Genomic DNA, 18,797 nt, shown 5'->3' on the forward strand with positions numbered 1-18,797 from the left:
TCGTTCCTCCTTCCCACATCTGGAAATAGAACCCAAGAGTCCTGACCCCCAGCCCTCCCCACCCTCTAGTCATTAGACCCCACTCCCCTCCCGCTACTGGGAATAGAACCTAGGAGTCCTGACCCCCAGCCCCACCCTCTAACCACTAGACCCCATTCCCCTCCTAGCCATCCCTCAGCTCCAGAAGGCCAGGATATGCAGGGGGCGGGAAAGACGCAAAGATGAGGCTGGGGTCAGCAGGGGGCTCCCAGCATGAGCTGGGGGAGGGGCTGTGAGATGGATAGATGGACCTAAGTTGGGGACAGATGGGAACTGGGACCATTGGTTTTATTATATTTATTACATCTCTGATCCTGTTGTTAGGTACAAATATACACAGCAAGGAATCTGTACAGCCGGGATCACAGGGGAAGGGGGGGTGTCCTGACTGGGACCCACGCCCCACCCTCCTGCTCCCACACCAACCCCCTGCACTCCCGCTCCATCATCGGCCACATGCATCAGCCCCCAGGCAACCTCCTCTTCCTGCAGGGCAGGCGGGATACCCCAGGCAGCTCCTACCAGAGTAGGGGAAGTCCCCCCGCCCGCTCCCCATGGCCCCACACTGGAACCGGATGCTGGAGCGCATAAGGATGTGTTTGGGGGATGTCAGGCGAGATCTTACTAATTTCACAACCCATCCCCACGTTAACTCATGTCTTCATCCCCCATTAATAGAACCCAGGAGCCCTGACATGCAGCCACCTCCCCGTCCCCTCAACCAGTAAAGGATCTATCCAACTGCCCCCAAAGCAGCTTCTGCACCCACTGGAAGGGCTGTCTCTCCCCCTTGGCCCATGCTTTCTCCCTTTGCCTCTTCTCTGTGTCACCCCACAGTGGGGAAGCCGGGAAGTCAGCTGGCAGATTTGTGGGGACCAGAGATCCCAGCTTGGGAGGAGTGGGAGGAAGAGCCACAGCTGGTGAGGAAGAGCAGACCCTAAAACACACAGAGTAGAGGGGTCAGACTAGCTCTAACTATGACAGCCCACTCCCCTCTCACAGCCCAAAACAAAACCCTCAAGCCCTGCCCCCACCCCTGCTCTACCCACTCGGCCTCCTTCCCTTCCCCACAGCTCTTACGTGTTTGTCTTTATAAATGGATGTCGAAAACCCCATCCTCCACATCCTGGACCTCCTCCTCCCGGATCTCTGCAGAGACACACATAGCTCCTTGTAGCTGCAAACCCCAGCGGAGCAGCCCACACTGCCACCCCACGGGAGAGCCACTCAGCTAGGATTCATCATGGCCAGTACTCACAATGCACTTTGACAAGCACAGACCCCTCCTCTCCACTGAGATGCAGCCTCCTCTGGGGGGTGGGGGGCTGTTTGTACAGTGATCCCTCCCCTGGCGCTGAGATGTGGCCAGCCCTGGGGGGTGGGGGTGGGGCACGGGAGCTGTTTATACTGCTGTCCCTCATCCAGCATTAAGATGCAGCTGCCTCTGAGGTGGGGCACAGAGGCTGTTTATACAGGGATCCCTGACCTGGCACTGAGATGCAGCTGGCCCTAGGGTGAGGGCTGTTTATACTGCTGTCCCTCACCCAGCGCTGAGATGCAGCTGCCTCTGGGGTGGGATGCGGGGGCTGTGTAGACAGGAAGCCTGTGCGGAAGCAGGCTGGGATAACACAATGTGTTGGTTACCGGGGGCCCAGGATGGGGGTGTCTCAGAATAGCTGCCAGGGCTCAGAGCACCATCCCGCACCATCTGCAGCGACACAAACAGGAAACAGCATGGTGCAGTATTATGGGCCAGCACGGAGGCCTCCTCGGCGGGGTCAGGAAATCGCATGGAGGTGTTGTTATCGGGCTTGCAAGCTGGCTTCCGGCACAACACTGGGGCCATGGGGAGAGTGGGGGAGGGGCTAGCGTCAGGTCTCCTGGGTTCTCTCCCAGCTCTGGTCGGGGAGTGCTGGAGGGGTTGGGGTGGGCCCTCGGCTCTGGGCTAGGTGGGGTGGGGCTGCCCCCGGTGGCCATACCTGTGTGGCGTGGGGATCTGCAGGCTGAGCGGGGCAGTGAGAAGCTGAAGGAGCGGGTGGGGATGTGGGCAGGGCTGGCCAGGCTGAAACTCTTGGTCCGTTTGCGGCACTCCAGGGAGAGATGTTCCCGGCATTGCCTGTGGCAGTTCACGCCGCAGCCTGGGGGGCAACAAGGGAGGTTGGGGGAGGTGGGCCCTGCAGCTCCCCTTCGTGCAACCCCCCATGGCCCCACACCTCCCCTAATGCAACCCAGGTCCCTCACACACCTCTATGGCTCCAGCTCCCCAATTTTCCCTGCACTCCCAGCTCCCCAGATGCACCCCAGCTCTCAATTCATCCCCCAGCTCCCCTGGTGCACCCCCAGCTCTCAATTCATCCCCCAGCTCCCCTAGTGCACCCCCACAGCCCAGCTCCCCAGTTCATGACCCAGTGACCCCAATGCACCCCTCCATCTTCTGCAAAGCACGCCCAGCTCCCCCACAGCTCAACCCCCATGGCCCCACGCTTCCCTATATACCTCCAATGCACCCCTATCTCCAGAATACAGCCATCCACAGCCTCTCTCCCCCAGTGCAGCACCAGCTTCCCCCCAACCACTCATCATTTCCCCAGGCAACCCCCTCCCCCCCCACATACTCACAGCGGCACTTGAACCCCTGTTTGTAGATTCCCAGTATCTGGGGAAAAAGATGCAAGGGGATGGGGTCAGCGAGGTGATGAGGGGAGGATGGGGGCGCATGCTCAGTTCCACTTTATGCATCCGATGAAGTGAGCTGTAGCTCACGAAAGCTTATGCTCAAATAAATTGGTTAATCTCTAAGGTGCCACAAGTACTCCTTTTCTTTTTACTACAGCAGTCGAATCGCAACAGTTGAAATGAGCTAATTTCACAACATTTCATTTCAACTTTCTGTCCCAGTTCCAAGTGGATCTCAGGATCTCCCACAGAACGGACAATCCGAGAATCGACCAGTGCTGGTGAGGGGGACAAGCTGACACTGGGACACTTATCCCTGCTGTGATGCAGCTGACTCTGGGGTAGGAGGTGGGGGCTGTTTATACCGCTATCCCTCACCCAGCACTAAGTCGATGCTGCCTCTGGGGTGGGACACAGGGGCTGTGTCTACAGGGATTCCCTCACCAGGTGCTGAGATGCAGCTAGTCCTGGGGTGGGGTGTGTGGGCTGTTTATACAGGGATCCCTCAATGAGCACTGAGATGCAGCCGGCCTGGGGTGGGGACTGTTTATACTGCTACCCCTCACCCAGCACTAAGTTGCAGCTGCCTCTGTGGGGGAACGGGGACTGCTTACACAAGGATCCCTTGCATAGTTATCCCAGGATAAAGGTGCCTTCCCTCCCATAGAACTCATCCTCTGAGAAGAGTGAAGCCCCTTTACCCCAGTCTAACTGGGCCCTCTCTGGGTGAAGGGGTTGTCCTGGGATAACTAGGCCTAGGCTAGCTGTCGTGTGCTTCTGAGTCTCTTCAGTCATCTCCCCTGCCCCTGCCCCAGGGATCTAACCCCCCTTGGCCCTCTCTGTGGCCGCACTAGTGAGGCATGACTTTCCCTCGTGGAATTGACCCCCCAGTCATTATCGGGGAAAGGGAAAAGGGGGCACCCCTGTGGAACAAGCCCCCTAGTCTATGGAGGGTGGCCGTTTGTGGGTCCTGTGTTCTCACAGGGGGGCCCACAGAGGGCAGCCCCCAGAGCAACCAGCCTCCTGCACCCTCCCAGGGGCCAGCAATGGCTCACCAGGCTCTTGCAGTGACGGCAGGACACGGGGTGCAGGAAGGTGGTCTCCTGGAAGCTGTGGATGAAGCCCATCTTCCCGTCCACCACAGCGCTGGACTTCATGAAGTACGAGATCATCTCCTCTCTGCTGATGCAGCCATCCCTAGGGGCACAAAGTATCAGGCTGGGAGACAGGGCGCCCAGGTCTGCGCCCGGCTCTGGGCGGGGAGTGGGGACCAAGGTGTTAGAGCAGGGGGACTGGGTGTCAGGTCATCCAGGTCTGTGCTAGGCTCTGGGCGGGGAATGGGGGCCAGCGGGGTAGAGCTGGGGACTGGGAGTCAGGGCATCTGGGGTCTGTGCCAGGCTCTGGGCAGGGAGTGAGAGCCAGGGGAGTAGAGCTGGGGGGTTGGGAGTCAGGGCACCTGGGTCTGTGCTAGGCTGTGGGCAGGGAGTGGGGGCCAGAAGGGTAGAGGTGGGGGGTTAGGAGTCAGGACGCCTGGGTCTGTGCTAGGCTCTGGGCAGGGAGTGGGGGCCAGGGGGGTACAGTAGGGGGTTGGGAGTCAGGGCACCCGGGTCTGTGCCAGGCTGTGGGTGGGGAGTGGGGGCCAGAGGGGTAGAAGCGGGGGGTTGGGAGTCAGGGCACCCGGATCTGTTCCAGGCTGTGGGTGGTGAGTGGGGGCCAGCGAGGTAGAGCTGGGGACTGGGAGTCAGGGCACCTGGGGTCTGTGCCAGGCTCTGGGCAGGGAGTGGAAGCCAGGGGAGTAGAGCTGGGGGGTTGGGAGTCAGGGCACCCGGGGCTGTGCCAGGCTGTGAGTGGGGGCCGGGGGGGTAGAGCTGGGGGGCTGGGAGTCAGGGCACCCGGGGCTGTGCTAGGCTGTGGGCGGGGAGTGGGGGCCAGAGGGGTAGAGCTGGGGGCTGGGAGTCAGGGCACCTGGGGTCTGTGCCAGGCTCTGGGCAGGGAGTGGAAGCCAGGGGAGTAGAGCTGGGGGGCTGGGAGTCAGGGCACCCGGGTCTGTGCTAGGCTGTGGGCGGGGAGTGGGGGCCAGAGGGGTAGAGCTGGAGGGCTGGGAGTCAGGGCACCCGGGTCTGTGCCAGGCTGTGGGTGGGGAGTGGGGACCAGGGGGGTAGAGTTGGGGGGCTGGGAGTTAGGGCACCCGGGTCTGTGTTAGGCTGTGGGCAGGGAGTGGGGGCCAGAGGGGTAGAGCTGGAGGGCTGGGAGTCAGGGCACCCGGGTCTGTGCCAGGCTGTGGGTGGGGAGTGGGGGCCAGCGAGGTAGAGCTGGGGGCTGGGAGTCAGGGCACCTGGGGTCTGTGCCAGGCTCTGGGCAGGGAGTGGAAGCCAGGGGAGTAGAGCTGGGGGGCTGGGAGTCAGGGCACCCGGGTCTGTGCTAGGCTGTGGGCGGGGAGTGGGGGCCAGAGGGGTAGAGCTGGAGGGCTGGGAGTCAGGGCACCCGGGTCTGTGCCAGGCTGTGGGTGGGGAGTGGGGACCAGGGGGGTAGAGCTGGGGGGCTGGGAGTCAGGGCACCCGGGTCTGTGTTAGGCTGTGGGCAGGGAGTGGGGGCCAGAGGGGTAGAGCTGAAGGGCTGGGAGTCAGGGCACTCGGGTCTGTGCCAGGCTGTGGGTGGGGAGTGGGGACCAGGGGGGTAGAGCTGGGGGGCTGGGAGTCAGGGCACCCGGGTCTGTGTTAGGCTGTGGGCAGGGAGTGGGGGCCAGAGGGGTAGAGCTGGAGGGCTGGGAGTCAGGGCACCCGGGTCTGTGCCAGGCTGTGGGTGGGGAGTGGGGACCAGGGGGGTAGAGTTGGGGGGCTGGGAGTCAGGACTCCCAAGTTCCAACAAAGAAGAAAGCATTACAGGGGATGAGGCTTCTAGGCGGAGGCCTGGCCCCAGTACCTCACCCCACCTTCTGGTGTGCGGGGCCCGCGGGGTCCCCCCTTCCTGGGCACTCACTGGTTCTCATCCAGGTCCCCAAATTTGCACAGGTAGGGGAAGTTGTTGCGGATGATTTTGAACTCCTCCTGGGAGATGTGGCCGTCTCCGTCCACGTCGAAATTCCGGAACACGGACTGCAGGGGGCAGCAGAGAGCGGCGGGAGAGTCAGCTCGGCGATACGCCGCCCTCGGCACAGGAACCGGGGGCGGGACGGGGGGGCTACTAGCACCCCCCGGTCTCCCGGCTGTCTGCTCCGCCCCCGGGGCTTTGCTCCGGGCCTCAGCTCGGGGGCGGGTGGACAGGGGTAAGGGGGCTGGCTTCCAGCCCCCACTGTTAACAATGTTCCAGTGCCACTGGCCCCAGAACCCCCTCCACTTCCCCACGTGGCCTGCAGGGGGCAGCAGAGAGCGGAGGGAGGGTCATCCCTGGGGGTACGCCACCCCCATGCAGCCCCAGAGGCCCCTCCAACCACGTGGACCGCAGGGGGTAGCAGAGACTGGAGGAGGGCGTCAGCTCAAGGTACCCTGGCCTAACACACAGAAACGCAGACCATGGTGTCCAAGGCCCCCCACTCTCACCTCCACCATCTTCTCAATGTGTGTCCGCACCAGCGTCTGGTCCGGTTTGGGTTTCACAGCCAAGGCCCACTCGTCTATGTCAGCCGGTCGGCTTGGGGGGGAACAGGAGGTGGGGCTGGACGGCTGGATGGACAGAGACATCCTCTGAGTGATCCCTTGGCCAGCGCTGAGATGCAACCACCTCTGGGGTGGAGTGCAGGGGCTGTTCAAACCGGAATCCCTCGCCCAATGCTGCGGCTTCAGGGGCTGGAGCTGGAGGGGTGTTAGTGAACGTGTGGGACCCGGCAGCCCCCTCTCTCTGGACAGGAAGCTCAGCCCCCAGGGAGCAGAGCAGAAGGCAGCTGCGAGTGCGCCTGAGAACCAGCTCCTGGGGCCAGATGGGACAGATTCGCCATGGCCTGCTGCTCCCCCCCCATTCCCCACAGGGGGCAACAGAGGGGTCATGGCCCGGGGGCAGGGGACGGGGCACGGGTCACACAGCATCGTGCACTCACACACGCACTCACGGCCGACTTGCCACGGGGCTCTCTCTGCAGCGACAGCTGGTAGATCTCCTCCTCCGTCTGGTACTGATCCAGCGACACCTGGGGGGGCACAGCCCATTAGACAGCAGGGGTGGGGGATTCACCAGGAGCTGGCTGACAAGGTTGGCGTTGGCCTCAGAGAGCAGTTTGATGGTCTAGGGTGCAGGGAGATATGGGGGGGGGGTGGGAGTGCAGTGGGGGTTGGGATGTAATGAGGGGTGCAGGGGGGGCTCCAGGAGTTGGGATGCCATGGGGTGCAGTGAGGTTCAGGGGTGGGGTGCTGGGGGAGTACAAGGGGGTGCAGTGAGAGGTCCAGGGGTGGGGTGCAATGGGGGGCCGGGAGGCGGGGTCTCACCGTGAGCAGGTTGATGAGGTCCATGTTGGCCTCAAAGGGTGGTTTGATGCTCTGCACCAGCACCAGCTCGTTGAGGATCCCGAAGAGCTGCTGCATCTTGGTGCCGTTGACGCGGGTGTGGGCCCGGTCCAGCCAGTCGGGCAGCGCCACGTGCACGGCCACCAGATCCTTGAGGTGCACGCCCAGGATGGGGAAGCGGAAGCCGACGCACTCGGCCAGGCGGCGCCGGTAACGGCTGTAGTTCCCCAACGAGGTCACCAGCTCCGTCATGGACTCCCACAGCTGGGAGGGATGGGGGGAGGGGTCAGGGGCTGGGCCCAGAGCAAGCCCCCAGCCTCGCCCCAGTGCTCTCCCAACCTCCCAACACCGCCCCAGACCCCAGCCTCGCCCCAGAGCTCCCCCAACACCGCCCCAGACCCCAACCTCGCCCCAGAGCTCCCCCAACCCCTCAACACTTCCCCAGACCTCAACCCCTCAAGCCCACCCTAACCCCCCACCACTGCCCCAGGCCCCTCGAGACCCCAGTCCCACCCCAACCACCGGATTGTCATCCCACCCTCCAGCATTGCCCCAGCCCCTTGAGTATCCCACTTCCCCCCGGCCCTGCGCCCTGTACCTTGGTGGTCTCGGAGCTGACGTGGCTGTGGGTCTCTTTGAGGCGGGAGATGGAGCTGTGACTCAGCCCCCCCACCACGGCCATCAGCGTGTTGAAATTCTGCAGCTGCAGGAGCCTCTGCAGGGATGTCCGGCCGGAGAGGGGATCCAGCCGAGAGACAGTGGAGATCCATGGGGGAGAGAGAGGTCGGATTAGTTCCAAGGATGGAGGAGTGGGGCCCGGGGGGGGGGGACATTCACACCTGGAGCCCAGCTGGGGCTCAGACTACAATGGGCCAGCAGGGGGGCTGTGGGTCGGGATTGAGGGGCCCCTCACCTGTGCCACCAGGATGAAGCGGGTGATGACCTGTGCCCGCTGCTGGGCGGTCGGCTTGCTCAGCACCATAAGCTGCACCCACTGTGAGACGCTGTTGAAAAGGGTGATGAACCGCTCCAGGATGGGGTTGTCCACAGTGCAGCCGTGCATGACGAAGCTGTGATAGTCCTGGAACTGGGATGGACACAGAGCGTCAGTGCCTCCCGATGGGAGGGGGGAACATAGGGGGTGGGACAGTGCCTGCCCCATAGGGGGAATGGGAGGTTCAGTGCCTGCCCCATGGACATAGAGGGTGGGGAAGTGCCTGCCCCATGGGGGGAGGAAAGGTCATTCCCAAAGCAGCCCTCCACCCCCAAGCAGCATCCCCAGCCCCATGGCAGCCGCAGGGTCTCCGCCCCGCACCAGGATCTTGCAGAAGGAGCGGTACTCCAGGTAGGTGAGATGCTCCGCCAGCTCGGAGGACTCCAGGTGGTCAAAGAGCAGCGACATCTTGCGTTTCTTCGGGGCCACCGGGTTGCGCTGGGTCACTTGGCGCTTCCACTTGTAAGTAGGGCTGGGGGGGGGGGCACAGTCAAGGGGGGGATGTCAGAGCCAAGCCAGTCTTTGCAACCAAACCCTGGCACACACTCTTCCTGCACCCGCATGCACAGCCCAGAGACTCCTGCGTGCTCCCACGCCCCGTGCACACGCGTCCCATGCGTGCACACACAGGCCATGTGCAAACACATGCCTCGTACGCTCCCCCCCCACACACACCTCATGCACTCCCACACACTCCACGTGTACACACACGTCCTGGGCACTCCCATGTGCACGTCCCGCTCATGCCCACACAGACATACCCCGTGCACTCCCACACACTCCACGTGTACACACACGTCCTGGGCACTCCCATGTGCACGTCCCGCTCATGCCCACACAGACATACCCCGTGCACTCCCACACACTCCATGTGTACACACACGTCCTGGGCACTCCCATGTGCACGTCCCGCTCATGCCCACACAGACATACCCCGTGCACTCCCACACACTCCATGTGTACACACACGTCCTGGGCACTCCCATGTGCACGTCCCGCTCATGCCCACACAGACATACCCCGTGCACTCCCACACACTCCATGTGTACACACACGTCCTGGGCACTCCCATGTGCATGTCCCGCTCATGCCCACACAGACATACCCCGTGCACTCCCACACACTCCACGTGTACACACACGTCCTGGGCACTCCCATGTGCATGTCCCGCTCATGCCCACACAAAGATACCCCATGCACTCCCACACACACCTGCACCATGCACACTCACAGACACATTCACAAGCATGCACTGGAATACCCCTGTGCTCACGCTTGTGCCCTCGCTCAGACCCGCTCCTCAGTCCTCCTCAGCCCATGCAGGCCCCCTGCTCTCACACAGCTGCTCTGGGACACCTCACCCTCACCCCTGACCCTCCCATTCCCCCAGCTCCCCACCACTTCCCCCACCCCCCATGCTTCCGCCCCCACCACATACACATTCTCAATGTCGATGAGGTTGCTGTGGCGCCGGTTCCCCTCACGGCCCAGAACCTCCTTTAGCTCCTTGATCTGCTCTGCTAGCTCCGGGTTCAAATCAAACTCTGCCGGGAATGCCGAGATCCAGTACCTGGGGAGGGGGAAGGGGTAACGACAGCCAACACCCGGAACACAGCCACCTCTGGGGTGGGGAACAGAGGCAGTTTACTCAGGGATCCCTCACCCGCTGGAAAGATGTCCTATGTTGAGCCCCCTGCAGCACTGTGCCCCTGAATGCTGCACTGGGGCCAGCTCTGCCCCGAGGTTTGAGGATGCTGCCCTGAAATGTGGGGCTCCTCCGGACTCACCTCACCAGGTGGCAGGTTTTCACCTGCAGGGAGCTGCTTTCTGAGCTACGAGACTCTTGGTAGGTGCAAGGGCAGAGTTAAGGCGAATTCCACATTGCAGGCACTGGAGACTGGGGGAGTGGGGAGAAAGGGGGAGGAGCTGGGGGTGGAGCTGGGCCATGGATTTGGGGCCCTTGGACCAGGCTGGGAGGAGTCAGCGTTCTAGAATCACAGCAATGCGGGGATGGAAGGGACCTCTGGAGGTCACTGAGTCCAGCCCCCCGCGCTGAGGCAGAACCAAGCAAACCCAGACCATCCCTGACAGGTGTTTGTCCCACCTGTTCTTACCACCTCCAGTGATGGGGAGTCCGCAACCAGAGCTTAACTAGCCTGAGAAAAAAGAAAAGGAGTACTTGTGGCACCTTAGAGACTAACCAATTTATTTGAGCATAAGCTTTCGTGAGCCACAGCTCACTTCATCGGATGCATACGGTATGCATCCGATGAAGTGAGCTGTGGCTCACGAAAGCTTATGCTCATATAAATTGGTTAGTCTCTAAGATGCCACAAGTACTCCTTTTCTTTTTGCGAATACAGACTAACACGGCCGTTACTCTGTAGCCTGAGAAAGCATTTTCTAAAATCTAACCTACTTCTCCCTTGCTGCAGATTAAGCCCATGACATCTGGTCCTACCTCCAGTGGACGCGGAGAACAACTGACCACCATCCTCTTCAGAACAGCCCTGAAGATATTGGAAGACTCTTAGCAGGTGTCCCCCTCTTTTCTCAAGCCTAAAGATGCCCAGCTTTTTAGCCTTTCCTCCCAGGGCAGGTTTTTAGACCATTTATCATTTTTGTTGCTCTCCTCTTGACGGTCTCCAATTTCTCCACAGCTCTCGTAAAGCCTGGCACCCAAACCTGGATGCTGTACTCCAGATGAGGCTTCCCCAGTGCCGAATAACATCTCCCGTGTCTTACATACGCCTCTCCCGTTAACACAGCCCAGACAATAACAGGCTTTTCCACAACATCATCACGCTGTTGGCTCGGATTCCCTTGATGAGCCAACCCCTAGATCCTTTTCAAGAGGACTGTCACCTAGCCAGTCTTTCCCAGTTTTGTGATTTCTCCTTCCTCAGTGCAGTCCTTTGCACTAGTCTTTACTGAATTTTATCTTGTTGTGTGCAGACCAATTCTCCAATTTCTCAAGGTCATTCTGAATTCTAATCCTGTCCTCCAAAGTGCTCACAACACCCACAGCTTAGTGTCATCCGCCATTTTTATAAGCCTACTCTGCGCACTGCATCATCCAAGTCATTAATGAAAATATTGACTAGCCCCAGACCCAGGACTAACCCCTCTGGGACCCCACTCGATACATCCTCCCATTTTGATGGAGAACCATTGATAGACTGTCCTCAAAGAGCAGCTTTCTTTCAGTTCTGCACCCATCTTATAGCAATTTCATCTTGATAATATTTCCCTAGTCTGCTTATGAGAATGGGGGACCGGGTTTGTAGCTCACGAAAGCTTATGCTCAAATAAATTTGTTAGTCTCTAAGGTGCCACAAGTCCTCCAGTTCTTTTTACTAAAATCAAGATCTATCTGTCTCCTGCTTCCCCCCAGACATTAGGCCAGTGACCCTGTCAAAGAAGGATATTAGGCTGGTTTGGCAGGATTTGCTATTGACAAACCCATGCTGGTTATTCCTTATAACCCTATTATCCTCCAGGGACTTACAAACTGATTGTTCAATAATTTGTTCCAGTATCTTGCAGGTATGGAAGTTAGGCTGCCTGGTCTATAATCCCTGGGGTCCTCTTAGTTTCCCCTGTTTAGAGACAGGTGCTGCCCTTTTCCAGTCCCCGGGGACCTCACCCGTCTTCCATTTCTCAAAGACAATCGCTAACGGCTCCCAGATTGCTTCAGCTCCTTCCTTAAGTATCCGCGGGTGAATTGCGCCAGTCCCTGCCAACCTGAATAGGTCGAACTCCTCTAAATACTCTTTAACCTCTCTGGCCTGCGTTCCTCCCCCTTGTTGTTAATATTCATTGTGCTGAGTAGCTGTCACCATTAACCGTTTTAGTGAAGACTGAAGCAAAATAGGCATTAATCCCCCCAGCTTTCTTGATGCCATCAATTAGCTTGTCTTCCTCAGGAAGTAGCGGACCTGCACTTTCCTTCATCTTTCTCTTGCTCCCAAGGTATTTAAAGAACCTCTTCCGACTGCCTTTCTGTAACTCATTTTGCGCCTTAGCCTCTCGGATTTTGCCCCTACCTGCTGGTGCAATTCTTCTGTGCTCCTCCTTGACAACCTGTCCACATTTCCACTTATTAAGGGATTCTTCCTTACTTTTAAGATTGTTAAAGAGCTCCAGAGGGAGCCACCTCAGCCTTTTCCTGTCTTCCCTTCACACCTGGCTAGTTTGCTGTTGTGCCTTTAACACTGTTTAGCTGAGAAACTTCCAGTTCTTTTTTCCTTCGATTTGCTTCCCCCAGGACCTTAGCTCCCAGTTCTCTGATCTGTTGAAGTCTGTTTTTTTCGGAAGCCCATTGTCCTGATTCTGCTGCCCCCACTCCTTCCTTTCCTTAGAGTCATGAAATGGTGTCATTTCAGGGTCACTTTCACCCAGATTGCCTTCCGCTTTCCCATGCACAACCAATTCCGCCCTGTTGGTCTGAGATGTATGTGGACTGCCCTGGTGCTGCAGGGGTCCCATGGTGAGCCCCAGCCCAGGGAGACAGCCAGCTAGCAGAATAAGCCAGCTCTGTCCAGGGATATGTGCATTGTGAAGGGAGGGGGTGCCCAGGAGGGAAAGGGGAGCAGTAGGGTGCCCCAAGGCAGGTTGGTGGGGTGAATGAGGGCAGGAGGGAAGGAGCTGCAGGAAGGGGGGCAGAGGGCTCACAAGGATATATGCGCAGCAGCTTGGCGGCCAGGTGGGAGGAGGGGATGTACCAAGGATGCATCATCAGGAACATTCGCACCAGTTGGGGGTCCCGCACCTTCCCCTCATCATCTGCAAGAGAGAGTAGGCCCTGCTCAGAGATCCCACAACCCCCCACCGCCCCCCGAGACCTCCCCCCATAACCTCCCACCCCGCTCAGTGATTCTGCAAAGTCCCACCCTGCTCAGACCCCCCCTACTCAGAGACACCCCCCTGCAACACCGCTCAGACCCACCCCATTACTCAGACCCCCCCGCAAACCCCCACACTGCTCAGAGATCCCACAACCCCCCATCCCCTCAGAGATACCCCCACAACTTCCCACCCCACTCAGAGACCTCCCGCAACCCCCCACCCTGATCAGACCCCCCCACTACTCAGAGACCCCACACAACCCCCCACCCCACTCAGACACACCCCATTACTCAGAGACACCCCCCCGCAACTCCCCACCCTACTCAGAGATCCCGCAACCCCCCACCCCGCTCAGAACCCCCCACACTACTCAGACACCCCCCTACAGCTCCCCACCCTGTTCAGAGACCCCTACAGACTCTCAGCCTGCTCAGACATCCCCTACCTCGCTCAGAAGCTCCCTCCACAAACCCCCCCACTCAGAGACTCCCCACCCCACTCAGAGACCCTGCCCTGCTCAGAAACCCCCACAATCCCCCACTCTGCTCAGAGATCTTCCACCCCAGTCAGAGATCCCCCACAACCCTTCACCCCACCCACACAGAGACCCCCTACAACCCAACTCGCTCAGAGACCCCTACTGACTCCCCAACCCAGAGACCCCAGTGATCCCCTCGCCCGCTCAGCACCCCCTGTTAACCCCCGCAAAGCACTCAGGGTACATCTGCACAACCTTTGGCAGTGAGGCTCAGAGCCCGGGTTGCAGACTTGCAGACATTGCTGGGCAGACATCACTGTGTGGACATCGCGGCTGGGGCTGTGAAGCCTGGGGGCGGGGATCTCCAGCCCAGGTCATAGTGTCTACACAGCTATTCTTAGCCCCGGGGCACGAGCCCCAGGACCCTGCATCTGTTGCCCAGGCTCTGAGACTTGCTGCATGGGGACGTAGCCATAGAGACCCCCCCCCCCCGCTCAGCAACCCCTACGGACCCTGCTCCCTGCAGCACAGCATCCCCTAGTCCCTCACTGGGGCACTGGGGTCAGCACTGATTACAAGGGGAGAGCACCCCTGCTGAGCCCCTGCCCCACTCCCTGCAGCAGAGCGCCCTCTAGGGGTCAGGACAAGTGACCGTATAGGTTGAAGAAAATCCCAAAGCCACAGCCTGACCCCAGCCCCTTGGGCAACCCCAGCCCTCCATATGCCACCTCCTCAGGTTCATACCCCATCTCACCTCTTACCAGTCACCTGCACCAACAATCCCTTCTCCCCACACATGCTCCAAAATAACAGCTTCCCCCACTGCATTACCAAAGGCCTCAATGCAGCCCTGTAGCAGCTCCTCAACCGTACAGCCCTTGTCCAGGTCCAGCGTCTCGCTCATCTCTGCTCCCCCCGTGCCGGCCAGCTCCCCCTCTGCCAGCCTGGGGTCCCACCGCAGACAGGTGCTGCCCGGCTCAGGGGCAATGTATCAGCGGCCCCCTAAGATCAGGGATCCCTTCTGAGAACCTGCCACTGAAAGAGGAGATGGGGCTAGAGTTATAAACTCTTACCAAGATGCAGCCGCTTCTGGGGCAGGGCAGCCGTTTCTACAGAGATCACTTGCCTGAGGCTCACTGGGATCAGCGCTGCCACAGAGGGGTAGTTGCAGAGATCAGCCAAGGGAGGCCGTCCAGGGTAGGGTGTCTCTGTCGCCTTCGCCCTAACGCTGTGAACGCTGGGGGAGGGAGAGTTTGTTGCAAAACAAAACAGCTAGAGAATTTTGGGTAAAGTTGCAAAATGTTTCCTCCATCCTGGCTTCCTCCTTTGGCTCGGGTCAGAGACGGGCCCTGCTTTGCCCCTGGGAGTGTAGAAGTATGGGACACGGGGCCTTTCCCCTCTAGGGAGCACAGACTACGATTTGGCTCTGGGGTGGGGAGACTGGCTGGCTCAGAGATGGGGAGAATGAGACATGGGGCTTCCCCCTCTAAGTTACAGCCTCCCACTTGGACGCTACAAACACACAGCATGTGCAACCTCACAACATCCCAGCAGGAAAACCTGCAGCAGAGAGATTAGCCCATGATCACAGAGTGGGGAAATAGAAAGCAGGAGTCCTGGCTCCCCAGCCCCCCCTGCTCTACCCCACTGGACCCTTCTCTCCACCCAGAGCTGGGGACAAAACCCAGGTGTCCTGGAACCCAGCCCCAAGTCCTTCTGACCTTGCACAAAGCCCGAAGGAGTAGCCCCCGCAGCTGAGGCCCGCTGAGCTATTCTGAGCCCTTTGGCTGTTAAAGGACCGGGATGGAATTTATAAGTGGCCTTTTGCATAGTAACATCGCCTGGAGGGTAAGGAGAGGCAGGGGGCTGTCTGCTCTTTGGTTGGGGGGCTGTAAAGAGGGGGTGATCCTAGGTGGAAAGCAAGTTCCCAGGCTCTATCCCCCCTGTTAAAGGTATCTGAGGGTTAAACATGACAACAGGGGATTGGGTTAGATCCAGAGCAAAGGAATGTTTGGAGAGAGATGAAGGACCCAAGAATCCGGCCACAATGACTCAGGCTGAGAGATTAATTTAGACAAGGGATCACATCTCGGGAATTCGAGCCACACTGTGTGCGGAGCTGGAATCTAGGGAACGGCTCCTGATGGATTAGCAATCGGGGGGGGGGGGGGAAATCAGGGGCCTGGTGTGCAAGGTGCTGTGGTGGCATCCGTATCTGGGAGCCAGTGGGAATGGGTTTAGATCTGTGTTGTAAATCCCTGCATAAACAGCACCTCCCCAGAAGTGGCTGCATTTCAGCACCAGGCAAGGGATCCCTTTGTGTAATTGCTCTGTAGTAAGACAAGATTATTATTAATCTTTTAAGACAAGCTTTTGTATGTGCAACTTACCACGCTGTAAATTGAGGGTTGGGATTTCTTGCGGTGTTATTTTTAGGCGGCTTTTTGTTCATGGTTAGTTAGAAGACGAATAGAAGCAACCAGTGAGCGAGCTGAGTGGGGAGGACTGAACGGAAGCCATTTGGGGGGACGGTCCCTCTTTTCCATCTGGCTGTTTGTTTGCCCAGCACCTTCTACTAACTGCAGGTCTCTCACATACACACCAGCCACGTTGCAAAACATCAATCAAAATACAGTGTTGCCAAATGTCAGTTGCCTCACAGTCACCCTCTGGGGTGAACACGCACCACCACACGCACTGTATGCAGCATAACCACACAGTCGCACTGCACGCACAGACAGTAGCACACGGTGTGTGGCAGAAAGCTTTGCCAAGACACAGCTCTGCTGCACGCGTGATACCACACTGCACACGCCTGCTGCATAGTGTACTGTGCACACACAGACACACACGTACAGCCATGCTGCATGCACTATCCTGCACTGCACGCACCTCGACCATAGTGCAGCGTGTGCACAGACACACACACGGCCATGTTGCATGCACTATACCGCAGTGCACACACCTAGCCTATAGTGTACTGTGCGCGCACAGACACAACCATGCTGAACCCAGAATGAAACCCTATCATTGCACAGCCTGTTGGCACCCACACACACCCCTGGGCTGTCCGTCCCAGCTGCCTGGGAGACAAGGACCCTTTTTATCGTCTTCCCCTATCTCAGCCAGGCCTCTGAGCTTTTATTAGCCACAATACAGTGGGGGGGTCACCCCACCCCAGTGATGTGGGCCCCGCTCTTAGGTGAGGACCACTAAGCTATGGCTCTGAGGCACCTGCTCCCTGCCCCATCACTGCCTTTAGAGCCCCCCCATTAGCCATCCATTATGCCCCCAAGTGCACCCGCCACCCTTCCAACCCCATTCAGCCTCCCAATTAAGTGGAGGTTATAACCCAGGGCACTGCTAGCTCAGCCATCCCCAAAGTGGGTGTGGCAGCAGGGAGAGCCCCCCCCACACATACACCGAGAACCCCCATGTGCCTCCCTTGTGTGTGTGAGGGGGGAGGGAAGTGCAGTCCCTTCCCCCACCAGCCAGGGCACCAGGGGCAGGAGAGGGGGTGGTGTGATGGGGGAGTGGGCGGGGGTGTGATGGGGCAGGGGGACCAGGGTGACAAGGCTGGTGTGAGGGGGGCAGCATGATGGGTGAAGCGGGCAGGAAGGGTGGCATGAAGGGGGCAGGAGGGTTGGTGTGATGGGGCAGGGGGTTGGGGGGGGAAAATCGATGTGACCAGGGCCGTCTGGCTAGAGACACAGGGGCTTGAGCCCCGATACACTCGTCTCACAGGTGGGAGTGACTTTCGCTCCCTGGGGCCCTGGGTCCGATCGGGGCCGGCGCCCCCTAGAGGGGCAGGCCCTGTCCCGCTCCCCGGCCCCCGAACAGCCAGCCCCCCGCCCCGGGGCCGGCGCCCCCTAGAGGGGCAGCCCCGGCTCCCCCCCGCGCGGCTCACCCGGCTCCGCTCTGCTCCTGCGCTGGGCGATATTCAAACGCGGCCGGGCTGCACAATGCGGCTTGTGTCTCCTTATCACCCCCCCGCCCCGACTTCCTCCTGCTGCCGGCTCCGGGAGGGTCGTGCGGGTCCAAACGCCGCCTGCTCCGCCCGGCGCAGGGAGCGCCCCGGCCGGGCCGCCTGCCCCACAGCTGGGGGGCGCCCCGGGCCGGGGGGGCGCAGCAGGCGATGGGGGGTGCTGGGCTGGGCGGGGGGCGTACGCACCCTTCGTTCACACCGACGGTTGCTCGCCCGGCCCTCTTCCCCACTCGCCCTCGCCCCCCCCCGTCCTACCCCGCACCCCCCCCGGGAGCCCCAGGCCGCAGGTGCCACTGCGGAATTCTTAACCCCTCCTGTGCCGGGGGCGCTGCCCTCACCCAGCGCCACTGGGGAGGGGGCTCAGAGCAAAGCGGGGAGCAGCCCCCGCCTGTTCCGTGTGCACCAGTTACTCTGGGAAGGGGCATCTCTGGGGGCCCCCAGCTTCTCCCCCTAGTCTCACGTGCATGAGCTAATCTGGGGGGCGATTGGGGGGTAATAGAGCAAAGGAGGTGGGGTGACTGGAACTCTCCCATCCCCCGCACTGCGGGCAAACAGCGGGTGGGGGGGGGAGTTGCTAGGCCCTATGTTACTCAGCCATAGGCTGGGCAGTTCCGGGAGGGGGCAGGGGCTACTGGGTTAGTCCAGACCCTGACGCCCACTCATGGGGTGGGGGGAGCCCGACGCTGCAACCAGCTCCAGCAATAGCCTGTTATCATAGCAACCAGCCCCACAGGACGGGGAATGGGGACCCTGGCAGTGGCTGTGGGTGCTGGGCTGAGCAGGTGGGGGATGGGGCGAGCTGGTCTCAGCCTCACACGCCACCCCCAGCCCAAGGAGTGTCAGTGTCACCCTCTCCCCCTCCGGCCCAGCCAGCTGCAGCATCGTCCACCCCTCCCCACTTCAGGCCCAGATTGTCAGCCCCTGAACCCCATTTTAGCACCCAGCTGCCCATCAGTAACCATGGAGAACAGTCTCCGCCCCTTCGCTGGGGCACCATGCCGGACAGGGTGGAGCAGCCTGAGTGGGGGGGGAAGTGGTCTGTGGTTGAACAGAAACGCCATGCACGTTTCTGTGGCTGGCAAACAGTCCTAAACTCTAGGGCAGGGAACACCCTCCCCCACCCCTTTCCCATCCCCCCTCTGGATTGAGTACATGTCTCCCCAAGAGTCAAAACTTGCTCGCTCACTGACCTAGAAGAGCAGGTGCAACTGCAGTGGGTTGCTGGGTGTGCAGGGCTGTCCTAAGATCCTGAGCCCCACCCCCCCTGGAAGGGGTGGGAGCAGCGCCACAGTGCTTGCTAAGGGGTTGTAGCCCCATTTGTGCAGTGGGGCATTTGTTGGG

The 18,797-nt window shown here is 60.0% G+C and overlaps 1 protein-coding gene across 6 annotated transcripts; it reads right to left on the reverse strand.

The window, feature by feature from the left end:
• Window positions 1–325: 325 nt before the first annotated feature.
• On the reverse strand, window positions 326–17,445 carry RASGRP2 (RAS guanyl releasing protein 2). Of its 6 annotated transcripts, none has more exons than XM_077821590.1 (18): window positions 17,379–17,445; window positions 14,598–14,708; window positions 14,303–14,506; window positions 12,828–12,930; window positions 9,933–9,995; window positions 9,584–9,715; window positions 8,467–8,617; window positions 8,065–8,238; window positions 7,750–7,866; window positions 7,134–7,415; window positions 6,749–6,838; window positions 6,255–6,377; window positions 5,695–5,810; window positions 3,771–3,912; window positions 2,659–2,695; window positions 2,019–2,177; window positions 1,120–1,188; window positions 326–976 (listed from the first exon to the last, which is right to left on the reverse strand). In XM_077821590.1, exons 3-17 carry the CDS (start codon window positions 14,373–14,375, stop codon window positions 1,130–1,132), a joined length of 1,821 nt encoding a protein of 606 aa, XP_077677716.1. In that variant the 5' UTR covers window positions 14,376–14,506; window positions 14,598–14,708; window positions 17,379–17,445; the 3' UTR covers window positions 326–976; window positions 1,120–1,129. The 6 variants fall into 6 exon arrangements, with proteins under 6 accessions (XP_077677716.1, XP_077677718.1, XP_077677714.1 ...); XM_077821592.1 differs by lacking the exon at window positions 17,379–17,445 and adding an exon at window positions 15,862–16,979 and having other exon boundaries at window positions 6,761–6,838; XM_077821588.1 differs by lacking the exon at window positions 17,379–17,445 and adding an exon at window positions 15,862–16,979.
• Between the last annotated feature and the right edge of the window lie 1,352 nt (window positions 17,446–18,797).

The sequence above is a fragment of the Eretmochelys imbricata genome, chromosome 7 (genome assembly GCF_965152235.1).
Source record: "Eretmochelys imbricata isolate rEreImb1 chromosome 7, rEreImb1.hap1, whole genome shotgun sequence".
Classification (NCBI taxonomy): domain Eukaryota; kingdom Metazoa; phylum Chordata; order Testudines; family Cheloniidae; genus Eretmochelys; species Eretmochelys imbricata.